General features: G+C 50.0%; 1 protein-coding gene across 2 annotated transcripts; it reads right to left on the bottom strand.

The window, feature by feature from the left end:
• Positions 1 to 6323: 6323 nt before the first annotated feature.
• Positions 6324 to 9271, bottom strand: LOC119329888 (protein ENHANCED DISEASE RESISTANCE 2-like). Of its 2 annotated transcripts, XM_037602987.1 has the most exons (3): positions 8890 to 9271; positions 8175 to 8757; positions 6324 to 6663 (listed from the first exon to the last, which is right to left on the bottom strand). In XM_037602987.1, the coding sequence occupies exons 1-3, from the start codon at positions 9259 to 9261 to the stop codon at positions 6656 to 6658; spliced, it is 963 nt and encodes a 320-aa protein (XP_037458884.1). In that variant the 5' UTR covers positions 9262 to 9271; the 3' UTR covers positions 6324 to 6655. The 2 variants fall into 2 exon arrangements, with proteins under 2 accessions (XP_037458884.1, XP_037458883.1); XM_037602986.1 differs by lacking the exon at positions 6324 to 6663 and having other exon boundaries at positions 6670 to 8757.
• Positions 9272 to 9277: the final 6 nt, after the last annotated feature.

The following is a 9277-nucleotide window of genomic DNA, read 5'->3' as shown; positions in this document are numbered from 1 at the left end:
ATCGATAGATCATTACATAAGTGACAAAGCAGAAGACCAAAAAAGTTTGAACATGCAAAGAACTCATGCACTGCACCTGCAGCAAATGAACCAGTAAAACTGGCAAATAGGTCAACAATACAAAACAACAACAAAAGATCAGGAGTACTAAGTTTATCAAGATTACTGCTAATGTTGTAGACAAGTTCAATAAGTTGGCCATTCTTAACATTATTAGGGCTCAGGCAATACAATTTCCTGCTGATTCTGACAAAAGCTAATACTAATGTGCTACAGGTTTTTCTATCAATCTATTCAATAAGGCGACAGGCCCAAACTATTCGGACAATTTGAAAAATATTCTTCTGGACCTGTTTAGGACAACCAAAGAAACACACGACATCCATGTGGAAAGATCATTCAATAAAGCAAGAAACACTATAGTTCAGGCCCATATGAAGTGAACAGAAATTTCTAGGGAACGATCTAACAGTTTTAGCATCTGCCATTATAGGTTGATTCTGCAGCCTTGTTTTTTGGGACTCAACTCGATGCATCATTCCTTCTCTAGATGCGCCTGCAATTGAAGTGCATAAACTCTTTACATAATGCCGCATAAAATTTGTTACTGTAATAATGTAGTGCATATAAATGTAAGTTTTGTTGCCCATTCGCTGTCAACTCTACTACAAATTAACATAGCCTACAGTCGAAGTGCAGCTAAAATTTGGTGAAAATGAATCATCATAAAAATATGTAGCTACTATAGTGAATTATCTTGTTCTCAAAATTCCGAACTATTTATCCAATCCAATTTGCCATGTCCTGGTCAATACAGTAACCAATTTGATACTATTATGAATCAGAATATATGTGATTTTTTAAATAAAGATAATTGTACCTAACAGGGCCATAACAAGAGGATAGCAACTGGCATTTGTTCTTACCAGAAAGGAAAAAAAAGGCAAGGCAAGCTTATATCAGTACACGACAAAACATGAAAATGTCAACTGGTGAAATTAAAACTAACTTTACAATCAATCCGTCCTTTGAAATAAGGAATAGTAACAAGAAGAATCGATGCAAGCCAAAATTGCTTATTCATACCAGAATGCGGTAAAACAAAATTTTAATGCTAGATTTCAGTGGCACAAAAATCTTTTATTGTGCTACTTTCCTCGCCATTTTGCAGTGCGACACAACTCTGATCAGGCTATCCATCACCGAGGTTTCCAAATAATAAAAAACTACAGTTTGCTTCGGGTCTACAACCATACCAAGATGAAAAGGTAATCAAATTTGTATTCAAACTACACGGACAATAAAAGTTATCTGGATATGCTCCATTCATGTTGAAAGAAATGGAAGAGAAGCGACACTCACCTTGTGTTTGATGTATTAGATGGAGTGAAGTGTGTTTGATGCCGCAATTAATAGCATCTACTTAGGCATATAGACACTTTCAGATTTTTGGCAGGGAAGTTACTAACCTCGCTGGGTTAACATTCAGACTGGAGGGCGAACTTTGTTATAATAATTTGCTTGAATTCTTACATGACTTGCACTTAGAGGAAAAGAGGAAAAGCCTCTAAATCTGTGTAAATAAAATAGAACCATAGAGAAAAAAATGCAATGCAGAATGCCCATCCAATCCAAGTGATAACTATCTGTTTATCTTCACGTGGTTTTCACTAGCAAGGAGAGGAATTCACCCATCAAGGACCAACAAAGCTGATCTGAAATCCTAAACTGAACACTTGTCTGGTGGTCCTACATGGCAGCCGCCGCCTTGGAGAACTCTGGGATGCCGCTGGCCGCTCCGCTTGAAACCACTTGTCTTTTTTTCTCCTAGTCATGGATACCTCGGGATTGACATCGCCGACACTTGTCAACGGAGATCGGTGAGCTCTCAGCTGTGCCTGTGGGCTGTCTTTTCTCTGTTCTCCAGCTGCGCCAATGTCGACAACATACCATCGTCGTGTGCGGGGGGTGAAGAGGGCGAAGGACATCCCAAAAGACTGGATTGCATTTTCCTTTTTCTTTCAGAATTTTTTGTGCAATGTCAGTGCTCGTTTGTTAAAGAATGCGGCTAGTTCTCTGCAAAAGAAAAGAAAACACGCGAATACGGAAGTCCCAATTCCAACACGAACACATGTTTCTACCACCAAAAGCTCCAACCTCTGTCCCCGACTGCAAGTCCGCGCACAGCTGCTGCGTAGGTATGTGATGTCTCATCGATCCCGGCAACAAAAGGCTCGGCAGCCGTGCGCCGCGCAGCGCCGCCCAGGACGCACGCGGCGGCATGCTCGCCGACGACCCCGCGCCCGCCTAGGCGCAAGTGCACCGGCCGGCCCACCGTCCACTGCACCGCAGCGCACGCAAGCCCCCGGCCATGTCGACGACCCGAATCACCCGATCGACCTCCGACGTCGGCTGTGCACCACCTGTCGCCGCACCCTCTCACCCCCCACCCACGTGAAGCTTTATAAGTATAGTCTACTGAAGAAGCTCACGTGGAGCCGGTCAAACGGCCGTCCACCGTCCCCTGGGAGCGCGGCAAATCGCAGGTTTACCGGCCGGCCGGCCGGCACACGGACACGGTCATCTGTAAGCTAAATCCGTCGGCGGAGGAGTGGGGAGCTGGGCCAGGACAAGAAACCACATGGGCGAGGTGTACTATGTACGTACTAAGAGCATCTCCAACAGCCGCGCTAAACTAGCGCCGTGCCGCAAATTATGTCGTTTTAGCGCGCGCGCAACGCGGCGGGTCGCTCCAGCGGGCGCGCAAAAACGGCGCGCGCGCTATAATGGATTGGGCACGCGGTTGAAAACACTTACCCGTGCGGCGTATTTCGGGCGCCAGCTACAGCGCGCGGCACACTCGAGCGCTCGCGCCGCACTCTCTCCTCTCCTCGTCCTACGCCCCCGCGCGCCGGCGCCGGCGCCCTGCCACCCACCCATGGACGCGCACATCAGCTTCGGAAGATGAGGACGAAGACGAAGACGAGGAAGACGAAGATTGATGTGTCTTTCATGTCTTGAACTTTAGTTTGCATTTGAACTTGGTTGGATGAACTTGTGGGCATGATTTTGAACTTGTGGGCATGAACTTTTATTCATCAATTTGTTTGTATCAAATTTCACATGTTCATTTTTTTCAAAATATCATATATGCAAAATGCCCGACGAGTCGCGCGCGCTGTATTTTTGCGCTCTGCTGGAGCGGCGCGCGTGCTGCATTATAGCGCGGCTGTTGGAGCCAGCGCAGGCGGGCGCGCAAAACCAATCGCAGCGCGCGTTGTAAACAGGTTTTTTGCGCGCGGCGCTTAGCGCGGCTGTTGGAGATGCTCTAACTAATTTCCTCTGTGTTGGACACGACTGATGCCGAGCCTGCCGGACCTTTTCCTCCAATCTCATCCGTCGGCGCATGATGAGTGAGCAAGCACACATGGGCGCGGAGACCGTGGAGCGTACGTACGCAGCTATGGTTTTTGCGGTGGACACGACACGATCGGCGCCGATCCAGATCTACGGGTCATATACCGTCTTATGCTGTCAGGACTTCACTGAATGCGTTTCTACAACGAGCTAAACCAACCCGTGATTAGATGGTTAGTGCTATCCACAACTCATTGGGTTTAAGTCTTTGTGCTCGCATTTATTTTGAATTTGTTTCAGAATTTCTGGCGAAACGTGGTTGGATGGTTAGTGTTAGGAGATTCGCTTCCGTCGATTACGAGGCGTCTATAGTAACTTCGTAAAATTTCAAGCCGATATGCCGGTTCAATCTCTCGAAGGTGTTCATAAGGGTAGGGTGTAGAATATCCAGATACCGAATCGTTTTCCTATCTTCCTTCCGAATACAGGAAAAGTGATCTAGCTTTCCACCACGAGGGACTCGCGCTCCGCCGCCGTTCTCCGGTGGCTCCCCTCGGTGGTGAGGAGGGTCGCCGGGTCCACGTGTGTGTGCGTAGTTTTAGACCAAAGTAGTTTAAGCTTTTAGGTTGTTCATCGTCTTGGCTTCCACGGTGACGATGGCTGCGCTGAATAAAATTTCTTCAGATCCTACTCCGATGAGACGATTGGTCCTATTGTTGGGGATGGATTTGGAATCCAGTCTGTTCAAGCAAGGATGGTGTGGTGGCGGTGGCGGCATTCTCGTGGTGGACATGTGTCCTCGGGCTCCACCGTTGCGACGACGTCTGCTCCAGCGTCTGTGGCATCCTCGTGGTGGATATGTGTCCTCGGGCTCCGCCGTTGCGACGATGTCTGCTCCAGCGTCTGCGCCATCCTCGTGGTGGACATGTGTCCTCGGGCTCCGCCGTTGCGATGGCGTCTGCACCAGCGTCGGCGCGGAGCTTGGGAGGTAGTCCAGGAGTGGTATGCATCGATGACATCTGGAAGACGAAACATGTGTTGGGTTCATGGTTGATGGATGGCGGGTGTAGTTTCCTCCTTCGACGTCTTAGTCGTGGTGGAGTGTCAGATCTGGAGTTCGATGGCCGGTCCGAGGTGTTGCCCCGGTCTGATTTGTGCAACGGCAATGGCTTCACTTTTGGGGAGCTACCTTGAAGGTCCGCAAAGCTACATATCAGCGATGGAGCCGCGTCAAGCTCAGGCGGGAAGGTGATCCGTCATTCTATTTTTTGGTGGTTGCTGTGGTGTGGCCTGAGGCAGGTGATGGACGTTGGTGTCAAACTCAGAGATATTCTGCTATCTTTTCAGTTTGTCATGTCGGTCCGTACGTGACTTGTACTTTGACCTTTATCATACGAATGAGCGAATGAGATATGTATTACCATGCAAAAAAAAGATAAAATGTATGTGTGTACGTTTATCAGGAGCACGTATATATGAGCGCTTGTGTTTGTACATTTGTTCAAAGAAACAAGCTTCCTATCCTAGCCGCCGCCGGGAGTTAGGCGACTAGGAGGCAATCTCCTTCCACCGATCTCCACCAGCAAGGGCGTTGCCCCTCTCCCGGCTGCTGCTCCGGCGGCAAGAGGGAGGAGGGACCTCATTCCTCCGCTTTGTAGTTAGGGTTTGGATTTGTAAGTCATGGTGCGTTGTTGGAGTGACGGGAGTGGCACATAGACGAATAAATCTGCCTCAACATCACTCCCACACCGGCAGTGCCCTTCATGGCGGCGTCTCGGAGTTGATGGCATCGTGTGTTTGCCGATCTTTTAGATCGGCATCGTTAGGGTTCATGGATGTTGTCGCCGAGGCGGCGGCGACGACTTCATCGGGTGTGTCTCTCCTTCTGTTCTGTCCCCATTGTTGCGGCGTTGTCTCCGATGTCATGATAGAGTAGAGAGGTTTTGTCATCCAGGGGTACGTGCAGATAGTTGTCTACGCAAGTGACAACTAGAAGATGGTGCATTTTGTGCTGGGTTTGTGGTTGAAGGCTGACAATTCTTGTTTCCTCCTCGGACGTCATAGTCGTGCGGGGGCGTCAGTTCTGAAGTCCGATGGTGTGTCCGAGGACATGTTGCTTCGGTCTGATTGTTTCAACGACAATGATTTTGCTTTAGGCAAACTGCTTTGAAGGTCCATAAAGCTGTTTATTAGTGTTGAAACCGCATTGAGCTCGGGTGAAGAGGTGATATGTCTTCTCTTCTTTACTGAAGAGGGACAAGCGTTGTTTTTTTTCATAGGATTATCCTATCTTTTCAGTCCTGTTTACGTGGCTTGTAAGTGAATTTTTATTTTATTAATAAGACACGTATTACTACGGAAAAAAAATAACGAGCTAGCAGCATCTCAACCGAACGAGCTCTACCCCGCCTTCGCATCGGCCGCTTCCGAGATTTCCTACCGAGTGCTACCAGTGTGTACACGGTACTGCTCCACAAGTACGCGCTCACAACAATTGCGTCGACAGCAGCGTGCACTCGCCGACTCCCGTGCCGGCCGGAGTGATTCTTCCCGCACTACGCTTTAGATAGATAGATGATTCCGACGGTACGATACGCTCGCCGTGCCTGCAAAGGTCCACGGCCGCGTCACATCCCACCTCCCCGCCTTCCTCCTTTGCACAGAAAGGAATTCAGGATATGCCTTCCTTGTCCACTGATGTTTCCGACGCAACCTTCCTTTCTTTCTTCCAAAACCGCCAGCCGAAAGCCAAAAATGGAGAAATGACCCCACACCACCATGACAGGCCGTCAGAGCACGATCAACACGTGAAACAGCGGTGGAATGCCAAATGGTTCATCAACAATCCAGACAAAACCACACCAAAAACAGGCAAACATGAACCTCCGCTGGCCATTCATGGACTCGCGGATTTCGACGGCGGCGGCACGGAAGGGGAAAAAAGGAAACGTGAGGCTTTCCAGAGATGTAAATGATCGAAGCGGAAGCAGCCGAGGCATCTATCTCATTACCGGACTGACCAACAATGTAAGCAGGAGTACTGATCTACTAGTAATATTTGCCATCGATCAGGTCTCAGCTCTGATCACATTATGATGATGATGAAGATGATGAAGGGAGCGTGCATTGCATTCTATGGCGGCACAACCTAACTAACTTTGCCCTTTTCTTTTAATTAATATAATAAATATCCCGGCCTTCCTCTTCTCGGCTCTCTCTCGGCGCCGGTTCGCCAACTGAAGAATCGTTTTTCTCCAACTCATGGTTTATACAGCATCCATCCTCGCGTGTTCCGCGCCTATTTTCCTGAAAAGAGGTAGAAACTGAAATGTTACTTTCTTCGCCTCCAAACTTCAATTAAAAGCAAATCTAGTTTCTCCAACAAACCCGGTATTGCCATTATCTCAGATCTTAGACAACAAGGTTGTAATTCTGATGGACTGTATTATACCCCAGACAACAGCTAGAGCAAGTAACCATATTGGCTTTGCTTGAAGGCAGGCTAACAACCGTCCAAGCAAAAGAAACGAGTAAATGAAAGAATGAAAAAGGCTAACATGCCCATAAATCCAAGTTCTCGACCCATGAACTGGTATAAAGAAGTGCTACCGAATTGCGTCGCTGCTAAATCAGGCAGAGAAGCCCAGGCTGCTTACTACATGACACCATGTTGTCTTGTTTAAAACAGTTATGATAGTTCGGCTAAGTGATAAAGACATGGATGTTGCTTGCCAGAACACCATTTATACTCTCTGCAACGCCACCTAATCAACTTCTAATACGAACGGGACAGCCGATCAAGGACAAAAAGTATGATTGGCAACCCCACCTAAAATAGCCTCTGCGATCGTAAGTACTGATCACAATCCTGTAGAGTGCACACATGCCTATGTCTCACCCTCAAGATAACCAAACAGCTAAACGCGCAAGAAAAGGAGCAATGAAGAGGACGCTCCCAAGGAAATGCCATATGCTTTTCCAAGACACGGATCATGGCCAAACTGGACCGCGGATGGGTACAACCAGTACACGATGAACAGGTAAATAGTTAACAGAAATCAAATTGACACACAGGGACAATGAGAGGCATGGCAAATGCACATATCTCCTGAAGCACTCTGGTGTCAGGCAGAAATGTTCCTTCTAGACAAGTGACTAAAATGTACAAAACTGTAATATACGTGGCACGCCCATCTGCAAGCCAGTAACAGGCACCTATAAAATCGTCGAAGTTGAGACCATTGAAGATCCTAAGCTCCTATACACGAGATTAATCTTGGCAACTGTTAGTGGTACCTTCACCCCATATCACAATCTTGGACCTCATTAAATAATTGGAATTGCCTCCTGATTATTGTTTCAATGACCGTACTAATTAGCCTACAATATCAGATCCCTAGAGCACAGTCCACTTATTCCCTTCCTTTCGTCCCAACACAAGATCAATTAACTAGACACAAAAGAAACTTGCACACATCAACCTTGAAAAAATTATAATATCCCCAGCCAACAGATCAAGCATTACTCTTAAGATAATACGATTGCGTTGAGAACTTGAAACGGCACTGCCAATGCCATCACTCTCATGCTGTTGTAAGGCCCAGCTGAGCTAAACAGCGACCATAACTGACAGAACTACGGAATTATTATCCAGTGGCATATGCTAACAACGAACGAATTCGTCAGCTGCTATATCATATATAAGTTTTGTAGCATCGAGTTCATGCCCGACTATCATATAGAAGTGGTCAAATTAGCCGCATTGAAATATCAAACACTGCTGTGAAGAAGATGTCAGGAGTAATTTGAGCCCTCACCTCCGCCCAGGCGTTCCTGGCAGCTCATCGACCTGCTGGCCTTGCCGCTGGTGCGTTCCTGGTGGCGGCTATCGTTGGCCACCCTCGCCGAGCCAACCCTGAACCCCGGCGCTGCCTTGCCGGCGGTCTCGGGCTCATCAGACGCCGTCTCCACGTACTTGGCCGAACCCATCTCCATCTGCGCGATGCGCACCGCGCCGAAGAGCTTTTCGGGCAGCTCCTCCTCGGACTGGGACTCGACAAGGAAGCCCATGTCGATGGTCACCGAGGTGACCGCGCCCAGCGCCAGATGCAGGATGGCAGTGGCGATCGCCGAGCTGCCGATGTCCACGTCGATCTCGAGGTAGTCGTCGCCCCTGTGGTAGCGGCACGTGAGCGCGCGGCCCAGGAGGCACGCCCCGTAGTTGCCGACGGTGGCGCGGACGAGCCAGGGGCCCTTGACGATGCGGTTGACGATCTTGAAGCGGGCGTTGCGGTAGGCGTCGTCGCCGTAGACGAAGCGCCCGAGCAGGGAGTCCGGCGGGATGGGCGCCTCCGCCGCGAAGTAGAAGACCGAGCTGTAGGCGTCCGGCCGGCCGGGGACCTGGGGAGGAACGCGACGCAACGCGGGGTCTCAGAATCAGGCGGACATCACACAGGAAGAGAGAAAAAAACGATTTTTTTTTTATTTCATCTCCGGTGTCCTAGGCCTAGATGCGATCGATCGGGTCGGGACCTGGAGATTGACGGCGAGGAGGAAGTGGGCGTTGGGGTCCTTGCGGAGGCGCGCGCGGCGGAAGGCGGCGGCGACGGGGACGTCGTCGCGGGCGAGCAGGTGGTCGAGGCGCGCGTGGGAGCGGAGCCAGTCGACGCCGGCGGGGCGGAGGAGCCAGTCCGGCGACGCGGCCGACTTGCCGCGCTTGCCGCCGCCGCCGGAGAAGTAGCCGCGCGCGCGCAGCTGGAAGAGGTCCCCCGGCGGCGCGGCCCAGCCGTTGGCGCCCCTGTCGAGGTCCACCTGGCGCAGCGAGCCGGCGGACACGGCCTCCTCGCGCCAGTCGCCGCCGCCCGATTCGTCCTGCTTCCGGCGCTGGGGCGTCGTGGGGGGCATCGCCGCCGGCCGGGGC

Source organism: Triticum dicoccoides, chromosome 7A (genome assembly GCF_002162155.2).
Source record: "Triticum dicoccoides isolate Atlit2015 ecotype Zavitan chromosome 7A, WEW_v2.0, whole genome shotgun sequence".
NCBI lineage: Eukaryota > Viridiplantae > Streptophyta > Magnoliopsida > Poales > Poaceae > Triticum > Triticum dicoccoides.
The sequence above is the reverse complement of the archived record's forward strand: the minus strand, read 5'-3'. Positions and strand labels throughout refer to the sequence as shown.

Bases quoted from the DNA above. Each gene is read 5' to 3' on its own strand.
- LOC119329888 (XM_037602986.1), bottom strand. From the start codon at position 9,261: ATGCCCCCCACGACGCCCCAGCGCCGGAAGCAGGACGAATCGGGCGGC. The intron at 8,758-8,889 runs GTCCCGACCCGA...GTTCCTCCCCAG, and splicing joins TCCTCGCCGTCAATCTCCAG to GTCCCCGGCCGGCCGGACGC.